At 38.9% G+C, this 24,739-nt stretch overlaps 1 protein-coding gene across 2 annotated transcripts in view; it reads right to left on the bottom strand.

Annotated features, from left to right (window-relative positions):
• Window positions 1-24,739, bottom strand: part of TMEM272 (transmembrane protein 272) — a 359,857-nt gene that overhangs the window by 183,460 nt on the left and 151,658 nt on the right. The window contains exons 2-3 of one of the 2 annotated variants that reach the window (XM_044071674.1): window positions 10,967-10,995; window positions 5,596-5,674 (exon numbers count right to left, since the gene is read on the bottom strand). In XM_044071674.1, coding sequence (XP_043927609.1) covers window positions 5,596-5,653 — 58 coding nt within the window. In that variant the 5' untranslated portion in view covers window positions 5,654-5,674; window positions 10,967-10,995. The remainder of the gene's footprint in view (window positions 1-5,595; window positions 5,675-10,966; window positions 10,996-24,739) is intronic. The other variant, XM_044071675.1, reaches the window with a different exon arrangement.

Below are 24,739 nucleotides of genomic sequence, written 5' to 3'. Positions count from 1 at the left end.
ACACCTCCCACCACTACCTTTCCACTAAACTCCCTGATACTTTCCTGTCATGTTGTCTCTCCCATTGGAAGAAATGGGCAGCAGCAGCATTTCAGCCATGCTAAATTATGCAGCTGAGCAACTGTCTGTATCACTTGGTGGTGTAAATCCCACCTTGCAGGTGTTTTAAGGAGAGATATCACAAGGCTAATTAGCACAAGCTGTACCCTCAAAATACCGCATTATCATGTAGTATGGCTGTGGAGACAGCCCATGATGCTAATCCTACTGACCATGTGTAATCACTATGGTGGGCCTGTCTCTGAATCAGAAAAGCCATGCATCAGTGGCTCACCACCCATGTTAGGGCTTATCACTAGTGGCAGCCCTTTTTGAATCCTAGCCTGAATCATCCTGCAGTAAATCCTAGCCTGAATCATCCTGCAATAGAGATATTCTTGAAGATAAACTTGAGGAGAATCAGACAGTCATTAATTGATTCTTTTGTCAGCATTTTGAGCAATAGCAGTCTCATCTGAGCTGCTCAGATAGTAATCACAGCTGAACTCTAAGAAAGAGCTTGTCTTGGGTATATGATGGAGGACTGTTATACAGCTGTGTCCTCTGACAAAGGAACTAAAGCTGTGATATTTCATCTTGCTGATTCCAAGGCCCTGGTCAACCACACAGGCAAAAGAGATCTATTTCAGGGGATCCAACAATTTTTGCTCAGGGGCCACTTACCATATAATTCAGGGGCCACTTTCCATACTTGGCAAAGTGGGTGCCACATTACAATGGTCCAACATGTATCTGTCCATTTAAAACAGTTTGTTATGTGACATACCGAGGGCCTGGTAAAATGCTTCAGTTGGCTGGATTATGGCCCTAGGGCCACCTGTTGGACACCCCTTTTGTATTTGCAGTAAAGAAGAAGGTTGCCTAAGAAAGAAATTAGCCAAGTTTTACCCTTCAGTTAAACAGAGATTTTCCCAAGGAGATCACTGTGGTTTTCAGAATTTCCCTAGAGAGTGGAAACAGAACTTGGGATTGTTTTTCAAGTGCTCATCAAGGTCCAAAGACTCTTTAGAAGAGACTCTGCCAACCCAAAAATTCTGGATGCATTTTATTCCTTTTTGGTGGAAGTGAAATTATGCTAAGTGATATGTTTTTCCATTTTTGTCTTATTAAAGGTGTCCATCATTTTAATGGTTTCTTCTCTTTAAGTCATACTAATTTACTTTAGAAGTGTAACAAATTCTATTTTGCGCAAACTGAATCTGTTTTTTTAATAGCTGTTTTAATTCATAACTTAATTTGAACTTAGAACAGAGCCAGTTTGTTTTCCCCTATTTTACAATGCATAGATAATGACGCAAATATTATGTTACTTCTTTTGTTCTGACATATCTACCAGGTCCTGAGAGGTCCCGGGAAAGCTGACGAGCGAAGACCTCCCTTTTAAATCAGATATAAACTGTGGACTACTTGAGTCCCTTATTAAGAGAGGATACCCTTAGCCATCCCATCCTGGTAAGTTAATACCTGAATTTGATGCTGTAGCCAGAATTGCTGAGCAGTTAAAATGGACCACATTATAGTCCACTACTGAAGCCACAGGCAGAGTGTTGACCAGCTCCTTCTTGAGCCTCGATGCAGGAAACCTAAAGGCTTCTCCGGCACCTAATCAACTAGGGAAGAATAGAATCTGGATAAGTGAGACTAGCAGCTGAGGGATTTAAATCTCAACATGACAGGTGAGAATACTCTCTTAATCAGTCTGCCAAAGACTGTAGACTCCTTCTCTGATAGCAGTGCAATAAAACAATATTGTCTGCAGGTCCTATGTCAAACCAAAGAGTTTGTGCAGTAATTTTCTCTTGGATGCATATTAAAGATCTAATTTGGTTCAACTAGGGGACTTTTACAAAGGTGTTTGCCTTCTGGGTGGTTTTAGACTGAGTTGAAGGCATCCTTAATAACAGGCTCCTTAGAGAGGCTCATCCCAGGTTCCTGCTCCTTCTTCCTGAGCTACTCTTAACCATTTCTGCTGGATGAAATTGGGCCAGAGGCCAGTTGTTGGTTGACTTTATGAGCCTAATTTTTTTCTGGAGGAAGGGTCATCTAGATGAAAGCTTTGAAGAGGGAGGAATCATTAGCCTTTTTTCATTTCTTAGATAACAGACTCATTGCACTCTGATTCTTTGCAAGAAGCTAACTGCAGTGAGACTGACACCATTCTTCCAGCTCCAGAAGGAAATACTTATGCAGAAATGATGTTTGGGGGGGGGGTGCTGCATGGAACAAATCAGTGCTAAATATTAGACAACAAGATGCTAGCAATGAGGGACATGATAAACAAAATATGTGTAATGACCTGAGAGGTCTGTACTGGACATGGTGCAGCCACCAAGTCATGTTTATTAAGGTATGCTCTAATAGTTGTACTGACAGTCCTACAGGACTTCAGATGACTGAACTCTATGGACTGAACCTCATGGCTGGTAAGGAAAGCCCTGGTTGGCTTTACTTAACCTAGTCCATTGAGATATGTTGGACCTAGGGGGAGGAGAAGGAGGCCTTGGGAGAACAGCAGCCCACTAAGCTGAGTGCAACCAATAAATTATGGCTAGGTGAATAATGGACCTCTCCCCAGGATCAGAACAAATATGTAGTAATGTAATATATGCAAATGACCTTGTTATTTGCATACATATTTCAGCCAGTTGACTGCACGATGGGAGGTTTCTACACCCTAGGACACATCCTGTCAAGGAGGGAGCTGAAGGTGAACTTCATCCAGTATTCTCATAACCCACAAAAGTGGATGAGGGGTGCAGACCTGTGGCCTTGGTACTCACGGGTGAGGCAGTGACACAACAGACCTGACAGTCACTTCCACAATGAAGTACATTCACAGAAGTGTCATTGAGGTCTGTCCTGAAATATTTAATTTTATGAAATGCTTTGGAAAAGGCATTGAGCTACATGTGAACACTTTGAGTTGCAATCTTCCTTAGCTTAATAAGGTTGGATGATCAGGTTAAATTCCTGGCATTTTAGTAGATCATACTTCTCTGTAGAGACAATGATGGAATGTCTTGGTTCATCATATAGTGGTATACAAACATTCTGAATGTTTCTAGGTATCTAAGGCAGGAATTTGTCCATTATATAAGTCAAGCTCAAGATCTGAAATAGTGTGGCTGGCAGGAAAAAAAAATGGCAGCCACAAAACTAGGCATGCTTTCATGGCACATTATATTGTGTAACAGTATACACAGATATGTAGGGCAACATGGTTCACAAGTGTGGGAACTTCAAAGAAATAATTTCAGTGTACAATAATAGAGGATGAATCCAGCAGTAAACTTATGAGAAGTGTTCTTAAATTATGGGAGCACTCTATATAGTTGAATGTTCAGAATGACGTATGTTTGTAATGCCAGCAGATGTGATCAAATAGTCATTGCTCACAGAACGATGGCATTACTTCGTGGAAGGGTGGGGTACAGTTTGGAATGGGAATTTATCCTTTCCCCACTCTTGAGCTATCTTGGAATTGGTGTATATAATTAGGAGGTGGTACAGGCGTGCAAGGGGGTGCTTGCTCCTTGAAAAAAAAAGTTTTATGATTTTTTTTTTTTTAGGTGTTTTGAGTTTTGATCTTATGTGATCAATGGTTTGATGTTTGATACTGCGTTTCTTTGGTGTTTTCAAATACATTCAATATTAAGATGCTAGTATCTCCAAGATTACTGCATCCTGTAGAAATAAAATGCAGTTTGCATTGATCTTTAACTGAAAAGAATAATGCATATTTTGATATCTGTCCATACTAGATTGTGTTACATTTAGTCATTCACTCAGATGCTCATTTGTTTGCTCAGCCCCTCATTGCCAAGTAAACACATGGACGAATCTGCTTTATTTTTATTGCTGCAGGTTTAACAATGATGGACCATGCAAGATATTAAATTGTGACTCATAGTAGACTTGCATTTTAGTATTTCTTTTTTTTCCTCACAAAAAAGGGGATAGGGTAGTGAGGCATTCAAAGCAGATCCATTCTACTCTCTGATCTCTCAGATGCATCTGTTCTACCACCTACAATAGACTTCTACTTTTGTTTTCACAGCAGCCATCATAGCCACTTCCTATTTAAAGCGCTGTGGGCTTTAGTTTCTTACTGTTCTACCCATGATTTAGACAACCAATCCAAGAGCATTTGAGGCTCTCGTATTATTTATCTAGTTCAAGAGTGGGATAGAGAAGAGGCTCACCTCCCTTGTAGCTCCTTTTAACACTACCATCTTAAAAATAACTAAATAAAATTGTGAAATTGCCACTAGCAAAAATGCTGAATAGTTCACCTGTGACTAAGGCCGGTTCACAAACACACACACACACACACACACACACACACACACACACACACACACACACACACACACACACACACACCCACACACACACGAGATGTACATACAGAGCCATACTTAACAATTAAATTTCTATGCATTTGCATATAGTTGTATGCCATTATTCTGTCAGCATTTTACTAGTCATATTGTTGCTTAAAGAGGTTGTTTTCTTAAATTTGTGTATATGTGTGTGTGTATAAGTGGTGGAAAAAGATACAAGCTCAAAAAACAGAGTGGACTTCTATGATGACCGGAAGACTGCTTCTGCATTGTGATCAATGCATATGTGGCTGAGGATAAGAAGATTCTATATCATATGAGAGAATATGACGTCAAAGCTTGCTTATCTACAGACTTCTTTTCAAATCCATGCCTTCTTTGAAATAATGCAGAAAGGCACCAGGCTCATCACTACTGATAATTGTGCTGTTTTTAGGTTAAGGTGACATACTATCTGTTGCTTGCAACAGATTAGAATAACTGGTCTTGAATACAGCCAAACACATTTTATTTCTGTACTGAACCATTTAGTCAGCATTGATTTATCCTAGGGGCAGGTGAAGGGTTATACATAGGGATGGCAGCTTTGATGATACCAGGATATGCATCCCATGCTTACACAAAATCCTGGGACATGCATTGTCAGATGTTTTTGGCCATAATGGCCTTATATCATTGCCAGTTGGGCATGAGGGTGGGAAGTGGGTAGGGCATATAAACAAAAAATCCTAATGGCTGTGAGTAAGATGCAATACTGGGGTACCTAAATCTCCTCCAAGGCAATGGGAAAAGCTTTGGATCAGATCTGGAGAATTCAAGAATGACTCACAATGTCTGAAATCAGCACACATTAATATAAGTGGAAATCAAGGAAAGTAACAGGGGCAGCTAATGGTCTACACCACAGGAGCCAAAAAACTGTAAACATAGGTTCATAGGTTCATAGGCAGGTACTAGGCTATTGGCCCTAGGGGCTATATAAGCCTAGCCAAACAGTACCCTGGCTTTTGCCACCCAAGAAAATTATTTTCCTGTGCCCCTGTCAAGCAGAGCCACAGAAGTGATCCCCGGGGTGAATTAGGATGGCAGTTTGCTTTCCTTCATAAAGCCTCCAGTTTGCACTTTTGGGTATGCTACATACCGGCATTTTGAAATCCAGAAATAATGACTAGCAGTTGACATTTAAACTTACCATTGCCAGCAATTTTAGAAATGCACCTGTGACAAGCCTTTTCTAGACCAGCAACCATTGTTTTCAGTCTGATCTTAATCTGGAAAGATAAAAAATATGGATTAAAAACTGCTGTACAGAGAGCAATTTACTCTGAAATAAATTTCAGTGAATTATCAGAGTAGCGTTTGCTATATTTTACCTTAAATATGCTAACATGATTTTCAAAATGGTCCTTTTAAGATGTATGCGTTACCATTTTAAAATAAAACGTGCTAATTATAATCAGTTGTTTTGGTTCATTAATGCCTAATATTTGCTTGCATATACTATACAGCAGAGCTGCATTTAAATATTGATGTGCTTTTTTCATTTTGTTGTCATTGAGTTCTGATATTTTGTATTATGGAGGAACATTTAACAAAATTCAGACCAGCTAATTTCATATAACTGAGCTTGTTTTTAAATTTATACCCACCTTTCAAACATTTGTTTATACATTATTAGCATTGTAAAATACGTGTAATGCTGCCTCACTTCTGGTAGGGAATAATTATCTTTTCCATTAGGGAAGACAGGGCTATGGAATGGTAACCATCTACAGCAAAAGCAATAAAACTTCACCTGTACAGACTATCCCCCATAACTGGGTGAGCAACATGGTGTTCACCGGCATAAACCACTTATATTAATGTGTGCTGAGAGGTCTATACTAATGATAGTCACTGTGTAGGAATAACCTGGTGTTTTGTATAAGTCATTACAGGACCAGCGGACTTAAAATAAAGTTAACATGAAAATTAAAAAAAAAAAACAAATTTTAAAAATTAAATTAACTTGACAGTACTTGACAGCTTAACATAGAGATTTGTAATATGAATTGGTTTCAGGATTCTTTTTTCTAAGTTGTGGTACTTAGGAATGCATGTTTAATATTTTCATATCTTTTTTACCATTATGTAAGATATGATTTTTGATACCTATCACTAGGCATTTGTAGAGCATCTGTGTCAGTGATATACTCAGCAATTATGATATTACAGTACAAACATTGCTTAGTATTCTGGATAATGTTCCTGGGGCTGTTTTACCAATGCGTGGCACCACGGATGATGCGATAAATACACAAACCTCACCCAGTGGGACATAGGACATAGTGTTGATAAAACATAACATTTCTGTTGTAGTCCATACAAATGTTTACATCTCAGTCAGATACTGTACAGATTCATGCATGATGATGCCATCTGACTGAAAAACATTGTGACAATTTAAGGAATAATGCACATGCCTGACATACTGTATTTGCATGAAATGAAATCTGGTTGTGTATCATTTGCATTCTGTTACTACAGACCTTTTATGACATGCTGTAAATGTCCCAAATTCTGACAACTGTCTGGTCCCCGAGTACAAATTGTTCTGGAATCTGTCACCGATATTCTTTCAGATTTAACTCTTCCACTTCAGAAGAGTTTGACCTCATGCATCCTACACACTTTTAGTGGCACTCTGTGGTACACTGTGAGTATGAGCAACCACAAGTCAGGGTATATGAACCAGATGTTATCTCAGTCAGTATCTTCTGAACCAAGCATGCCATTAATAAAGTACCATATAAATGCTAGGATTGTTACCCACAAAAGTATCTCCAGTGAGGAAATCCTCAGTGTCTTAGGAGTCATTAATATGTTGTTACAAATTACACAGATTTCACGACTGGGAAAAATACATATTTCATTAAAAGCACCAATACACATTTATCTGATGTAAAATGCTAACTCAAATGATGCAATAACATTTCTATGCAGTCACTTTTGGCCTGAACTATTAATTAAACTATGTAAACCGGAGATAATTGTATGCATAGCCTTATAAATAACACTGCATATCCACATACATTGCATACATGGTATACAGAAACTATCGGAAGTTTTTTCTGGGAATTCAGAAAGAACCCCAATGCTGATGGTAACAGCTGCAGCCACAAGGGGCTCTTTAAACATGTGGGAATATGCAGTTCAGAGACATGTTAACTGCAATGAGGAAAGTCCTCATTATCAGCTAATTTACATGTCTCTGACTCAACCTTACAAGTGCAAATCAGAACTTTCCTGCAGTAGTTAACACTGACAGCCTGTGCTTTGCATTGACATAGGCACAGCCCACATTCATTCAAACACACACACACACACACACACACACACACACACACACACACACACACACACACACACCTCACACACATACACACACATTCAAACAGGCACACACACACACACACACACACAAACACACACATTCAAACATATATACACACACACACACACACACACATACATACACACACACACACCCATTCAAACATACATGCACACACACACACACACACACACACACACACACACACACACACACACACACACACACACACACACACACACACACACACACATAAACACACACATTCAAACATATACACACACACACACACACACACACACACACACACACACACACATTCAAACATACATGCACACACACACACACACACACACACACACACACACACACACACACACAGACTGACATACTTCTTACGTCTCCCTAAGTTGATAGAACATCCTTGATGTATACTTATTTTTGTCCCTGCCCTGGTAAATTAATGATCCTTACAGTCAATAAATAATGCCAGACATTAGAGTTTCATTCTTCTTTTTCTCCTTATTGGGTGTAGCAATGCTAGACCTGTTGTTTAGTGAGTCTCAGTAATAGTTGTTCTCCCTGGTGTAATCTAATGTTCTTCCTAGCTTTGTACTGAGGCCTTCCCTCATTGTGTCTCATAACACATGGATGATTGCAATCACTAAATCATGCCAGACGTTAGAGTTTCACATTTCTTATTATGCAAAAAAATGCCTGCTGTAGTCTCTGTTCAGTTAGTGCTCTGTGTCAAGGCAGCTGCTTGCTGTGGCAAAGGTCCAAGGTTTAAAACTTTTCTCTCTGTTTATTTATTTATTTTTACACATGCAAAAATAATGCATAAATACCATTCCTACTGCCTAGTGACGACACAGAGTACTAACAGTATGAGTATGCTGAATATTTTTTTGTGTTTGAATATTTTTAAGTATCATTAAGGAACAATATAAAGAGTTATCCCTGGTGTCCTATCCCCCCTAATGTTGAAGAACTTGCTGATTAGTCTAGGGGATTGTAAAGGTATGACAGCGCCCCCACACACATAATCACACTCATGGGTGCACTTAACACACACATACACACACAAACGTACAAACACAGCCCTCCCTACCTGATCACACTCATGGACACAACCTTCACACACACACACACACACACACACACACACACACACACACACACACACACACACACACACACACACACACACACACACACACACACACACACACATCCCAACACTATTTATCTGCTAATTTTCTGGCAATTGCCTCTAATGGGATGGGTGAACATGAGCCTTTGGCCATGTTCATTAACACAGTGGGCAAGTATCAGTCAGCTGTATAAATGCCTTACAGTAGACACTTCTGAGGAGACCACATGGCTAATTAGGATAGGCTGCTTCCCCAGAATGCCTCATTAACATTTAGCAAGGCTGCAGAGACAGCCCATGGCAGCACTGCACGCCTTCATGCTAAAGCATCATGGTAGGGTAGTCTCTGAATCACAAATTGTTACCATGAGGTGTACAACCAATTTGTGGCAACTTTTCTAAAGCTGGCCAACCATGTGTACTTGTAAATAACAACTTATGGTTTCTGAAGCTTAGTTTTTGAGTTATTAACAAAAATATGGATATTTTTTCATATGTACCTTTTTAAATGACAGCTTGCAGTTTCTGAGTAATATTTTTTGAGACATTAACAAAAATATATACAGTTTTCATATTTTTAAAAATATCCATAATGAATGTCTGTATTTCTGAAAGTAGAAATATAGTTAATATATATGAAATCCCAGTTGTAGTTTTCCCATAATGGCATTACCTTTCACATGATGCCATGTAATTTTTGTTTGTTGTCTGTTTTTTTAAATATTACCACTATATTGTATTATTGTGTATGTTCATGAACAAACATGCACAACAGCAGTTAATATGTAATAAAGAAAACACAGACATTACATGTACTGTCTGTATTATTTCTGTGCAGTATGGTGTGATCCTTTATATGCACAGCTCACGTGTACTACGTGTGTCATGTCTGCATTAGTATGATGTGATCCTTTATAAGCACAGCTCATGTGTACTATGTGTCATGTCTGTGTGAATATGATGTGATCCTTTATATTGCACAGCTCATGTATACTAAGTATATTATGTCTGTGTTAATATGTTATGACCTTTTATACACACAGCTCAGATGTAATGTCTGTGTTATGTCTGTCTCACATGATGTAACTTCTTATACACATAGCTCACTCATGCTGCCTGTGTTAATTTCTGCAATGTATGATTTATGACATAATTAAGAAGTATTATTAATCCCTGCTTATTTAAAAAAACTGTGGAAGTTAACAAGCCAAACTAAGTTGTTTGGAGGAATATAATAAAAATGTCACAAATACCTTCTCTAAATAGACAAAAGTGGTTGTGAATAAAACACATAAAATATCATGTACAAAATATAATGGCTGTCATATATATGACTGTCATATAAACAACCAATACCGTGGAATGAATGGAGGACTGACCTTATGCCAGAGAAGGTGGATATTCCACTTGGCTGTAATGTAACTCATTCAATAAAAACAAAGAATTCTTCTGCTTTATACAAGTAGCAGGCATCTTTACTGGGAAGATTATGCATTTCTACAGACTCAGAGCACACACTATATTAAGTTATCATGGCTGGCAAGCCTGCCCAGTAGCCCTGATAATGTACTTCTGGTTATAGAAGAAACTTATTGTGAATGAAGCTCAGTTTTGAGGCTTAGCAAACTGAGGTGTCTAGATCTGTAGTCAATTTTTGACTGATTTGATCATTTATTACATTGCCTTAAACTCATTGGCTTGTCAGTCCAAATCATAGCCTACTTCTGTGCTCAAATTGCTATTCCCACTTTAGTACCAACGTCTTCCATGACTGGCTGTGTCTCCTCAATTATTTACTGCTACAAAAATATTCCAACTATCAGTATAATCCCCCCCCCACACACACACACACACACACACACATACACACACGTCACAGCTGATAGCTAATTAAATGCACTATTTCAAACATTTTTTTATTAGTCTATGGAATCCAACAGAACTTTTCACCTTTTATGAAAAACACAGAAAACTGCAAAAATAAAATTTGTTAAAATGCATGGAGAGTTTGGAAAAAATTGACTAATGCAGGCATACCTATTACTTTATTCTGCAAGCTGTTGCTTCTATTTAAAAAAAAAAAACCATCAGTTAGTCTTAAACATTTTAAAAGTGATATACCACATATCCTTTCTTGTGTCTAAGCAATTTGCTTCACATCAGTGTATGGATCCAGTATTGTGCTTGCACTGTTTGATGAAGAAACACTCAATTTGAAAATCCTCCTGCTTTAAAGGACTTTCCTCGAGAGATGGGGGAGAGAAACAGTCTCAGAGGACTTCAATGATTCTGCATAACACTTTTGCATATTGTGCCAAATGAGCTGAACTGGAAAATATTTTTTTCAGAACAACACAGGTGCTTATGATTTATCATCCAGTATCCTCGTATCAACTCTGCAACTGTTTACTATCAAAATTCTGCAAATCAGTTTTGCGAGTAATGATTTACTCAAACCGAAACAATGATAATGTGCACAGCATTTATTCACAGCAACAAACGTGGTAAAGTCGGTATGTGGAATTCGACATTATTGACATTTCCCAACTTACCTGGGCATCTAGAGATGTCCTACAAATGTTTTGCAGAGAGCCAAGCCCCCCTGTGCCCCCCACACCACCTGGTAATTATATATTCTAACTCCAAGATCACACTACAGTGAGGAAAAGGGTACTTTTCCCGATCCCCACTGTAGTGTGATCCAATTGTAAACAGTGATGCTTAAAACCACGAATGCAAACTAAGTGTCGACATTTTGGAGGTGACGGGATTTCCAATCACAATTTTCAGCTTTTGCACCTTTATCCTCGACCTTATGAATTACATTAAGGTAAGTTTCAAACATTTGATAGTAAACCCTCTGCAACACCACATTGCCACAAAGACATTTAACTAGATATGCAAGAATATATATTTATATTACAGCACACTTAAGTGAAGCATCATCTTATCTGAAAAGAAAACTACAGCGGCATCTTTCAGCAAATGTTATGGTCACTGTTTTCAACAAGGCAACTATGTGCAGAATGCTGTACAGTTTGCTCTGTTCCTGCTAGTTGTGGATTTTTTGGCAGAGTGCTTTCTCTTATGACCAGTGAAAAGACTGTCTAGTAAATCCAAGTGCTGGTGTCCCTGGTAAAATCAAAATCACAAGTGACGCTGTCTTGATCCCAGTAAGGTATCAGTTTGATTATGGGTTGTCTGAAAACCTGAGACAAATTGTTAAGAATGGCAGCAATGCTCCCCAAAAATAATAAATGAAAATAGATACTGTGGGGAGGGGCAACTATAGAATGTATATGGAAATCATCTGAGCATGGAAGATAAAATTAATATATCAATTAATATATTAAGGAATAGATCTCCCTTGTATTTGCATTTTGTATTTGCTAGCAATATTAGTGTATTGGTCGAAAGATCATTTACAACCATGGCATGGATCAAAATTATAAAGGAAAATGTGTATGGTACACAAGCATAGTTATGCAAGCAATAAGTCCATCTATCCATCCATCCATCCATCCATCCATCCATCCATCCATCCATCCATCCATCCATCCATCCATCTCTCCATCCATTTTCTGATAACCCAATTTACCATTTATAGAATCATGGACACACTGGAGTTTATTTTGGTAGTCAAGTGACCCAAAGCACTAACAATTGTTTTGGACATGGCAAAGTTCTATTGCAGAAGACACACATACACATATGTACATACACAGAGACATACAAAAACTCATACACAACACACATATCCATAGGAAATTTAAAAAATTACCAGTAACCTACTGCTTACCTCTGTAGAGTCGTGGAAAAGTAGAGCACAAAGAGAAAATCTACACAAATATACAGAGGACATGCAATCTGCAGATCGAAGACATCTCAGCTGAAAACTGAACTGAAAACCTGTTTCTCTGATGTGAAAATACCACTTGCCTTACCACTGTGCCACCCCAATGAATATATATAATGAAATATTTATAAAACATTAAAATATACAGATTGCTGCCAAAAAAAGTTATGGAAACCAGGTAAAGGTCCTCTATAAGCATAGCAAAGTAAATCTCAAGAAAAAAAGAGGCAGTTGCAAATCTGGCAATATTATTGTAGGAGATTGCCATTTTATTTAGGTTGTTCTTAGAAAGGTTAGTATAGATAGGTGAAGCATAGAGTAGAGTGGAGATTAAGTGAGTTCTGGCTATAGCAGTCCTGGCCACTGGAGTAAGAAAGGGTTTGATTCTATAAAGGGATCCTAATTTTTTGTTGATTGTTTTAACTGTGCTGTTTATATGAATATCGAAGTTAAGGTTGCTATCTATTGTTATACCTAGAAGTTTGGTGGTAGGTTCAGGAGATATGAAAGTGCCATTATTAGATGTGAGAGAGAAATTTATTAGGGTGGACTTTCGGGTTGGTGTGAGCAGTAAAAGTTTAGTTTTTTGGGGGTTTAGGAGGAGGCAGCGGTTTAAAAACCATTGTTCTACAGTATTGAATGCATTTTGGGTAAGGGACTGTAGTTCAGTTGGAGAAGTGGCTGAACAGATTATTGTAGAGTCGTTTGCGTATTGAATGCAGGTGGTTTGAGGAATTGAAGAGTGAAGGTCATTGATAAAGATGGAAAATAGGAGTGGGCCTAATACAGAGCCCTGAGGAATGCCAAGAGAAATGGGAAGGAGGTTAGATAGTTTATTGTCCCATAGCACAGCTTGCTGTCTATTGTCTAAGTAAGATTTGAACCAATTTATCGCTAGTGGTTCAAGTGAAAAGGATTTCAGTATATTTATGAGGAGCTGGTGACTGACCATATCAAAAGCTTTGGATAAATCAATAAAGACTGCAGAGGAAAGAGTATTGTTGTTCCGGTTTTTATTAATGCAGTCTGTGAAGGATAGGAGGGCAGTGGTGGTAATATGGAATGGTCTGAATCCATGTTGACAGTTGGCAAGTAAGTTATTTTGGAGTAGATGGTTAAGTAGTTGCTTATGGATACATTTCTCCATTATTTTTGTTAGGGGAGATAGTAGGGCTATAGGACGGTAGTTAGAAAAGTCATAGGAGTTCCCACCTTTATGTAGTGGGGTGACATGAGAAATTTTCCATATAGATGGAATGGTACCTTCACTTATGGTATGGTTAATAAGAATGGAGATGGGATAGGCTAATGCTTTAGCCCCTTTTTGCAGGTATTCTGCTGGGAGTTGGTTGGCTGGGGGGGTGGTAGGTTTTAGTTTTTGGAGAAAGGAGCAGATAAAGGAAGTAGAGACTGGTTGTAACTGAAAAGGTGGAGGTGGGCTTGTTGTGGTTGTAGGCAGTTTTGAGGTATTTAGAGAAAGTTGACTAGCAAGAGTTTGGATGGCTTGTGTGAAGACAGAGTTAAAGGCATTAGCAGTATAAGTAGAATTCTTGTGGCTAGTGCCTTGTGGGTTAGGTGTGCTGCATTGTCCTGGGTATAGTAGTTTGTTGATGCTATTCCAAAACTTTTATGTTTTTTTTGGTAGGTTTGCTGTATTTGGTAATAATAGTCTTTTTTGTCTAAGAGGATGGCTTTTTTTGTAAGATTTCTTAGTTGTCTAAAGGTTTGGTGATCTGTAGGATCCTTAGTATTATGCCATTTGGCCCAAGATTTGTTTCTCTGAAGGATTTTTTGCCTAGAGGTGTTTGAGAGCCAGGGTGCATTATTAGTTTTATTTCTAACAGAATGGGTTGGGGCATGTTGGTCAAGGATGGCTAAGAAAGTGGAATTAAAGTATTCCACAGCTTCATTGAGTGGAAGTGATTTAAGTGGAAACCAATTGCAGTGTCTAAGTTCTGTTAGGAAGAGTTCAGGGTTAAAACACTTTTTGGTGCGTATTGTCCTGAAAGTGTTAGGAAAAGTTAGGTTAGTTTTATGCCTGATTAAATAGGTTAGTGAGTGGTCACTTAGGTCATCTGGGAGAGTACCTACTCTGTATGTATGGTGAGGAGTATTAGTCAGAATCCAGTCTAAGGTACTTTCTTTGTTATTAGGTTTATTAATTCTAGTAGGGGAGTTAATATATTGTGAAAAGCCATATCGGTTAATGTGGGTAGTAGGGTGTACATTACTACAATAGTTCCAGTCTATATTAAAGTCTCCTAGGACTATAGTTTCCTGTGTGATATTAATAGAGAGCCAGTTAAGGATATTTTCAATGGTTTTGATGTTATTTCCTGGGGGAAGGTAGATACAAATGAGGTATATGGATTTACATGCGTTAACCTGCAATTTAGAAATGAGGATTTCCACATTATTGTCAGAAGGTGGTTTAAGGTTTGCAGTGCTGATTTGTAGCTCTGTTTCATAAAGGATTGCTACACCTCCTCCTTTTTTGGCTGTGCAGTCTAGTCTAAGAATATTATAGCCAGGAGGGGTGACTTCATTGTCTTTGGTTGTAGGCTTTAGCTATGTTTCAGATAAACACAGGATGTCAAATAGGTGGACATCTAGGAGGGCGTGGAGGTGGCCGATTTTATTATTGATGCTGCGTATATTAAGATGAGCTATATAGAGAGAGTTAGAAGGTTTTGTAGGGGTCTGGGTATTATCATTGTTAGAGTTGGAATTGTGAGTAGGAAGTATGGTGTTTGGGCCAGGGTTGGGATGGATGTCCCCATCTAGTAAGGAGTGGAGGTATATTTTATTTATGGGGTACCGAGGCTTGTAGTAATAGTCAAGTAACTTTCTAATATTTAGAATGGTATACCTAATGTGTGCTAGTCTATGATATTTGGCTTGTAGGTAGCAGGGTGTATATGTGGTGTTTATGAAATTTTGGGAGGTAGGGAGTGTAAGTGTTAAAGTATGTTTGGAGGGGAAGGATATGGAGACATATAATGATTGTTCGTAGGAGGTAAGCAGATAGGCAATGGTAAGAGGAGGGAAGAGTGATAATAAGAGTAGTATTTATATTTGGTGTGGGGTGGTTAAAATAGCCATTGTATTAGATTATACAGTGGATGAAGAATGGGAGGTAAAGAAGTATAAGCAGGTTTGAAGATAAATTAGTCAGTGAGATGATGTAAGTAGGAGGGATGGGAGGTAGGGTAATAATGGGTAATGTGTTGTGATTAATGAGGGTTGGGAGTGGTAATTAGGTCATCTGCTGGATTGGATCAGATTTGATGGGGGTGTGGTTTTAGAGAAATAAATTTAGGACCACTGGGGGCGGGTGGAAATTGGGGGCAGGTTAGGGGAGCGGAGTGAGCCTGCAGGGTGAACGGAATGGGTAGAGACCAGTGAGTGAAACAGGCAAGGAGAACAATCAGTGGATTGCTGACTGATAGGGTAAGTTAGGTTGGAGTAGTTGAAGGATAAATGAGAAGTATAGTGGAAGAATTCCAAGGAGGGTAAAGGGAGATTACAGCAAGACAAGAGGTGTAAGAGAGAGCTATTGTAACATTGTGAAGACAAGTAGTCATGAGAATGGGTTATTCTTGAGTATAGGTATAGACAAAAGGATGAGAACTGGATAGGGGTGCTACCTAGTGGCCAGGGACCTGAATTACACCATAGTATTGACTGGAGTGGACTAGTCTAGAGTTAGATAGGTTGCTCAGTTCAGCAAAGGAATGTTAAAAGAGGCAGACAGGGGCTGGATTTAACTACAGGGTACAGAGGGGAGGTATGGCTGCTGGCTTACCTGGCTGAGAGGCCTTTAATTACAGACTATACAGACCAAGGATACTACACTTAAACAGCCAGTGTAAGAAAACACATACTTTCTTCTTTCTTTTGGTGAATAGCACAGGGAACCTTTATAGGGTGCAGAAACAGTTGCAGAGTTGGGAAGGGTCCTTGGTTGCAGGTGGGTTCTTAACTCAAATTTGAACGTTGACTAGTTGGATAGCTTGAGAATGAGCAAGATAAAATCAAGACAGCTAGCAAGGAGAGAGAAGAAACAAAAACCTTAGTAGGTACGTAGTTCAGTCACAAGTACCCAAGCAAGTACACATAAGCAGCCACAATATTCATGCAGTCCTCGACACAGATACAGTTTAGGAAAAGGACAAAAACACATTCATCAGATGAGCAGGGATACAACAATGTTGAATACTACAGGATATATGACAAACTAGTAATGTCTTTATCCTAAGGTTGGTTCATTTGATTAGAGAAACATGTTAAAGTAGATCATTGAACACCACAGACCCACACAAAAAATTGCAGTTACGATATATCCTTCAGTAGCTTGTTGTAATTAATGTAGGGAAAACACTGTTCTAGAACTACCAATAAACAACTGCAATTATTAAAAAATACTATTAAACAGTTAATGTAGTTGATAAAAAGCAATAATCATTAAATGTAATCATTAAAAATACTATTAAACAGTTAATGTAGTTGATAGAAAACAGTCAACATACAGCTGTTACAAAGTTAAAAGTACTATAGTACATTAACAGTCCTCTTAACAGTTTCAGTAGTAGTAACAAAGCAAACAGCATACAACATTTAAAGCAATCATTTCATACAGTGTTAATTTGGCAATGGCTAGTCACTGTCGCATTGCATGCACACCTGAAAAAAATAAGGGGCCTGTGAGAATACAGTAAATGAATGCAGAAAGTCAATACAAAATGGAAGGCAGAGATTATGAAATGACTACACAGCTACAGGACAGGTTCATATTATGGCCGAGAATCTGCCTAGGTGCGTTAGGTAGTAGTCAGTGCACTCTATGCAGTTAAAAAGACCAGGGATAACTAGAGGTGTGCTGCGTGTGTAGCTATGTGTGTTGTATTGTCCGGTAAACAGACATGTATATGTGTGTTGGGAAATACTCCTCTGACCACCTGTTGATTTAGCAGGGCAAGCAGGAATCCTTAAAGAAAGGCCGAGGGTCCGCCTCAGTAGTTAATGTGGATCTATGGCAAAAAGCTTCTAGAAGCTTGAGATAGTAATCTACCTTGTAAGTCCCCACTCAAAGGAGTACCTCACGAATCGCTAATGTCTATGCATCCTTTGGTAGGAGCGCTTCTCGAGCTGGTAGTAGATACTAAAAAAAAGCTAACATCTATGTCCGCTTCTTGTAGATTGGAGTACACTCAAAGGAGTTCCTCGTGAGCAGCTAATGTCTATGAGTCCTTTGTTAGGCTTGACAAAATTTTTGTTTGGTACAAAAAAATCATAGCTGCTGATTTTTTGGGAGCAGGTAACATACTATTAATGACAAGCAGATGGTTTCCACACAGAAAATGTAACTTAAAGAAATAAAAACAGACCTCTAAAGACTGTACAATAACGCAGCCTGAAAACAATGCAGTAAGTGCTGAGGATTAAAACTATGAGCTGCTTTCTGTCTAGGGTATGTGATTTGATTCTTTCCACCTCCATTTTGCTGTTGTGTGAATTGATCAAGTCACTTAACCAGAGAACGCTCCCAGATTGCCATTGAATAGGACATCCATGTCCAATGGGTTTACCTGGTCAACAAATGAAAAAAAAAACAATGATTTCTACAGCATCATATGAGAAATATATGGGATCTGGAAGGTTATACTCTGGGCCTGAAGTTTAAAAAGAAAGAAAAGAAAAGATGACTTTGAGAATATGTCATCATAAGCTAACCTAAGAATTATGGAATATTGGGAATGATGGCATGTGTAACGTCCTTTTAACAGAAATTAAAATTGCAGTGGGGTATGTCAGACTCTAAGCAAGATCATGTCTTTTTTTTTTAAGTTTCCATTGCTCATATCTTATAAATATCCAATTATATAGCGTGAGCATGGAACAGAAATTAAATAAAGGAGCACATGATAAAATATAACAATAATGTATTTTCGCACCAGTATATCCACTACTGTACTAAATTAATAACAGGTTAAATCTAATTCATTATTTAAACCACAAGGTTTTACATTTTTAAATTTCAAAATACCTAGTTTCTAAATTTGAAAAGTTCTGTTCATTAAGTTTCTGTTTTGAGTTACTATCTGTAACAACAAACCAAATGACTGCTCTAAGTTTTGCCCTTGCTTATATGAATCTCATCATTGCTAAGTTTAAAAACAAACAAATGCAATGCCAGGCTGGTTAAACAGGATGATGCCTTGGAGTCCAAATCTCCATAGACAAGTTTCCTTACCATGTCCTGGCCAGCTACAGGCCACCTAGTATGACCCACAAAACTCACAAATCTAACCTAGACCTTTTAGAGTTGCTCACAATCCAACCAAATAACCTATTCATTGGAGACTACCTTGCTATAGGCTGGGATACATACACTACCTCTAACTCACAGGTACAACTTTTCCTGGACTTTATCAACACAAACACCCTGAACCAGATAGTGCTCACTCCAACCAGAGGATCAAATATATTAGGCCTAGTGCTCACCAACATGGAACAGCGTTGCACCCCCCTATATCACATTCTCATTGGTGAGGTTAGACCACAAAACTGTCTCCCTCAAAATAAAAATCAACCTGGAAAACCCAATTAAACCTGTAACAGTTAGGAACTTTTCTAAAGCAAACTACATTATATTAAGTGACCATTTAACAAAATTCACAGCTCCCCCAAACCCTGAGAACACAACTATTTGTGCAGAATTATTTACAGAAACCCTGTACAAACTTGTAAATGACCTCACTGAGGCTACCATTCCTACCAGAAGTAAGTCCAGATCTAACACCAAAAACAAACTCCACTGGTAGAATCCTTACCTTAATAGGGTATATGACAAAAGGAAAAAGTTATGGCCAAAGACAGAAAGAACAACTCTCACAGACAAGAGCTCTCTGATTCAAGTAAACAAAAAACTATTGAGGTCTAACAAAGTCGAACAAGGCCAACTACAAGGTCTTGATAGTCTCCCTGGATAAGGACAATCACAAGACTTTCTTCAGCTATGTCAGGAACCTTAAAGATAACACTCAGCGGTGTGCAGAACTGGTAGTAAACAGCACAACCTTCACTGACCAGGGTGATGTAGCAAAACAACTGGCTGATACATTTAGCACTAACTCCCTCCTCCTGCTACCCCCTGTGTAATCTCTTCTAGCATATTCCTTCCAAAGATTCAACAGGGAGCAGGTCCTGGTGGTGTTCACTAAGGCTAAAAACACTGCTTCAGTGGACCTCAACAATATCCCCAGCTGCCTCCTAAATAGCCTAAGACAACAAGATCTAGCAGGACCACTTGAGGCACTCCTCAACTACACCTCAAAACAGGTTACCTGCCAGCTGAATAAAGGGCTACAACAATCATCCCTATTCATAAGGTTTGACTATCAACTGACTCCAGGAACTACAGACCCATCAGTCTAAAAAGTCTAATATGCAAAGCCATGGAATGAATCATCATGGAAATGTTCAGCAAAGACATTGGCAACCTACAGACAGTGGACCCATCCCAGTGTGGCTTTGTTAAGGGAAGGGCTTACCTACTTAACCTGGTTGACCTCTTTGAGAGGATCACCAATGCTATGGATGAGGGGAAAATGGTGCATACTGCCTACACTGACCAAGCCAAGACATTCAATACATTACAATAACCCACTCAGGTATTGTTGATAAACTCTCAGAACTAGGCATAAATCCTTATATAACTTGCCAGATTTCTGTCTGGCTGTCTGGCTCACAGACATGACTCAAGAAGTCAGCATGAGTTAGACCTCCTCCACTAGGAAAACAGTCACCAGCTGACTACTCCAGAGCTCTGTGTTGGGCTTGCTGCTGTTTGTATCTACTTCTCAGAAGTAAAGGCTAATGGCAAAGGCCCTGGTTTGCCAAGTTTGCAGATGACTGCAATTTGGGAGCTATTATAGATTCCCCCTACAAGAACAACATCCTACAAGAGGGTCTAACCCAAACAAATGACTGGCGGGAAAGCCATGGATTAAAACTCAACAAGAAGAAATGCATTATAGTACCCTTTAGGAAATCATCCACCTAAGCTAATTACTCTATCAATAAACCACCCCTAAGAGCTGATGTGATATTTAAGGAAATGGGGCCAAATGTAGGTAGTAATTTGGCCTTTGACCAACATGTAGTCAAGATAATAAGAAAATAATTTTGTGTCACCCAACTCATAAACAAGGGTATGGCATCCAGGTCCAAGGAAGTTATAGTAACGCCCTATTCAGTCCTTCTCAGAGCCATCATTGATTGTTATTGAAAACAAAAATTATTTGAGCAAAAAAAAAAAAAAAGAACCATCATTGAGCACAATGCCTCCTTTGACATGTACCTAACCAGGCACTTGCAACGGTTGAAATGCCTCAAAGGTCCCTCACCAGGAGAATCCAGAGTATGAATACTTTGTCCTACACAGATCTCCTTAAGGCCCTATCTCTGTACTCAGTTTCCTACATGTTACTGAGAGGCAATCTTTACCCAGCATAAAAGCCATCCTGAGATCCAACAGTTGGAATGCCGTCAAAGGTTCCTCACCAGGAGAATCCAGAGTATGAATACTCTGTCCAACACAGATCTGTGTACTCAATCTCCTACAGGTTACTGAGAGGCAAGCTATATATAAAAGGCACCCTGAGATCCAGTTTGATAGATCTTTTGCACATCTGCAAAACAAACAACACCAGAAACACTAGATTTAAGGACCTGAACTTCACCTGTGACATAAACAGAACATGCTGGAGAGAGCAATATATGTTTGAAAGCATCCCTGTGCAATGGAATAAGCTCCCGATCTATGTCAAGCAGAGTTCATTTCTGACAAAAGAAACCTTGATCATTGTATGAGAAATCACAAATTTACCCCAGTAAGTAAATTAATCTCCAACTAACCCCCCACCCACATAACCCTTAATTACCTCTTTACTAACATACCCAACCAGATAGACATCCAAGGAACTTGGGGACAAAAGTGGGTTGGAAGGCTAGGCTTGTAAAGACCTTGATTGTCATTAGCTTAGTATAAACAAATGAACCAATGTGTATCCTGCTTACTTTTCACATCATTCACTATTTTGCAAATGTTGATGATTTACATATAGTATGGAATAGTACATGGGACCATGCCATGACATCTTTGAATGAAAACAGTAATATTGTTGGTTTGCAAATATCTGGTGTTTTCATTTCTCATTGGGTATATTTTTGACCTAGATTCAGTAGGCACAAATGGTTGTGAGGTTGTCCCTGTTAATGATATTAAGATGGCTCCTGATGACATGATCTTACATGGTAGTAGCTTTCACCCAACTTCTATAATTAACTAACTAACCTAAGGAGAATTTTCTTGAGGATAAAAAAGAGCATTGTAGACATAAATGTCATTTTGAAAAACAAGCTATCAACCACTATATAAACTCACACACAAGATTAGCAAAACCCTATAACAACTGAAACTATGTTATAAGAGTTCACACTTCCTTGCCCTGTACGCCTGTAGTGCCATAACTGGAAATATGCTTATCCCAAAGACGGAGTATAGACTACCTGTTATAAACTTACTACTAAACTCAAACATTAACAAAATGCAGATTACACTTAACAAAATCAGCAGATTCATGTTACTTGTGAAACTCCATACTCATCACTTCTTCTTTCTATGAAAGATTTACAATCCTACTTAACACAGACATCTACAAATATGCTAAAAGTGGGATAATGTCCTACCCTCAAAAGAAATTGCAAAAAAAAAAAACCTCTGCACTGAGATATAACCAGGAAAAAGCACATAGCCCTCAATAATTTCATCTATGTCATGCACTTTGGAATTACTTATCAGTAGAAGACATACAGTGAGACGGTAAGAGACCCTTGAATTATTCAAAAGTAAATTAAAAGAACACGTACAAAAATTCCAAATGATCTTGCTTATGAGACGATGGCTAGCTTTAATAATATTTATAGGTTCCACAGTGTGCATTGCAGATACTTTCTTTGTATTCACTCTTATATAAATATACAAACCATAAATATTTTGTTTTTGCTCAGTGTATAATTTTTATATATGTATTAACCATAAAAATATCTGCAGCAAATACTTAACAAATATGCTGCCAGGGATGTACTTTCATGATTTACTCTGTGTTTCCTTATCAATGTATTAACTGCAATGTGCTCCTATATTTTGGTCTGTATATATCTGTTTGTCTGTCTATGTAATGCACTGTTGTGTGCAGGTTGTGGTTGAGAAAAGACCAGTCCACTTACCTGTTTATCAAACTGAAAAATAAATAAATACATACATCTAAGGCTAAGCTAAGGGGGTTACAATACTTTATGGCCCAATGTGCCTTGTTAATCTGTTTACTTGACTCTGAAGACCTTTTCAATTTATGACTTAGGCCATATGGCAACAATACGGGGAGCAAAAACACTGCATTTATTAGTAATATAATGTACACAGTGATATTCAATATAAATGTAACACAGGTGACTCTATAGTCAGGCACAATGATGTCCCACTCACTAGGCTGGACAAGGAGAAGGTTACTGTTAGCTGCCTGTTGGGAGCCAGAATCCGCCACATAACACAAGCACTCAGGTCACTCCAGAACAAGTACAAATATGACTCTGTCATTGTTCATGTTGGTGTGAATGACCTGAAACGTACCTCCCTGGACTACATGAAAAGAGACACGGAAGAGCTCTCTGATCATGTAACCCAGACGGGTATGATCCTGACCCTAAGTAGCATCCTACCCTCACCAAGAATGATACCGCAGTATAAAGAAAAAATGATCAATTTCATCAACTGGCTAAGCTTCTGGTGTCATTCAAAGGGGATCCAGTGTCTGTCAGCCTGGGACGACATACTCGACAAGCCTCATTGCTTCGCAAGAGATGGCTTGCACCTGTCACCCCTAGGCTTTAGAATACTGGCCAAGGCTCTTGCTGCCCCCATAGTGCCTTTTTTAGGCAAGGCTCAAAAGTCAAACCCACCTCCGTAAACAGCACAAATAAAAAAATGAGGGTTATGCTACTCAATGCCAGGAGTTTAAATCTCAAAATGCATGTGCTCGAAGCACTCCTCAGTATGGAGAACGTCGACATCTGTGCAGTAACTGAAACCTGGTTGAAGGCTCCACAGAGCACCCCAGCACTACCGGGCTACAACTCATACCACACATTTCGGCCACAGAACATGGACAGAAACACAAAAGGAGGGGGTGTATGCATATTCATCAAGGATACCTACACCTCTAGGTTAGTGGCGCAGCATGATACCTCTGAGATCATCCATGTGCAACTAACATCGGGCAAATGTGCAATGCAGATTGTGGCCTGCTACATATCACCCTCCATAACCCAGGACCACCACTCCACCTTTCTGGAGACACTGGAAAACATGAAGGTCCTACCGAACATCCTGATATTGGGTGATTTCAATTACCCTACCATTAACTGGGAAAACTACTCAAGTGCAAACTGCCAGGTCCAGCGCTTCCTGGAATTTATCAGCTCAAATGCCCTGGATCAGCTGGTAAACTCCCCTACCAGAGGTGAAAACATATTGTACCTGGTCATCACCAACATGGGCGACAGGTGTTCTGCACCGGAGGTCAATCCTTCACTGGTTAGATCAGACCATAAACTAATCACTCTGGATGTCCACACCACACCACCACCCCCAACCAAGGAAACCACAGTGAAAAACTTTTCTATAGCAAACTTCACCTTACTTAAGACAGAGGTGGTAAGTTTCACAGCCCCCACGCTAAAGGATAACAGTGACCAAGATGCAGGAACCTTTACAAATGCACTCTATGAGCACCTACAAGTATGCATGGATCCATAAAAGTACCTCACCAAGAGGATTACTGGCCTCAAACATATGTCCTATGCAGCCTGACTGGAAAAACTCTGGCTGT

The sequence above is a fragment of the Protopterus annectens genome, chromosome 5.part0 (assembly GCF_019279795.1).
Source record: "Protopterus annectens isolate FY-2018-M chromosome 5.part0, PAN1.0, whole genome shotgun sequence".
Classification (NCBI taxonomy): Eukaryota; Metazoa; Chordata; order Ceratodontiformes; family Protopteridae; genus Protopterus; species Protopterus annectens.
This window is presented reverse-complemented; position numbering and strand designations above follow the sequence as displayed.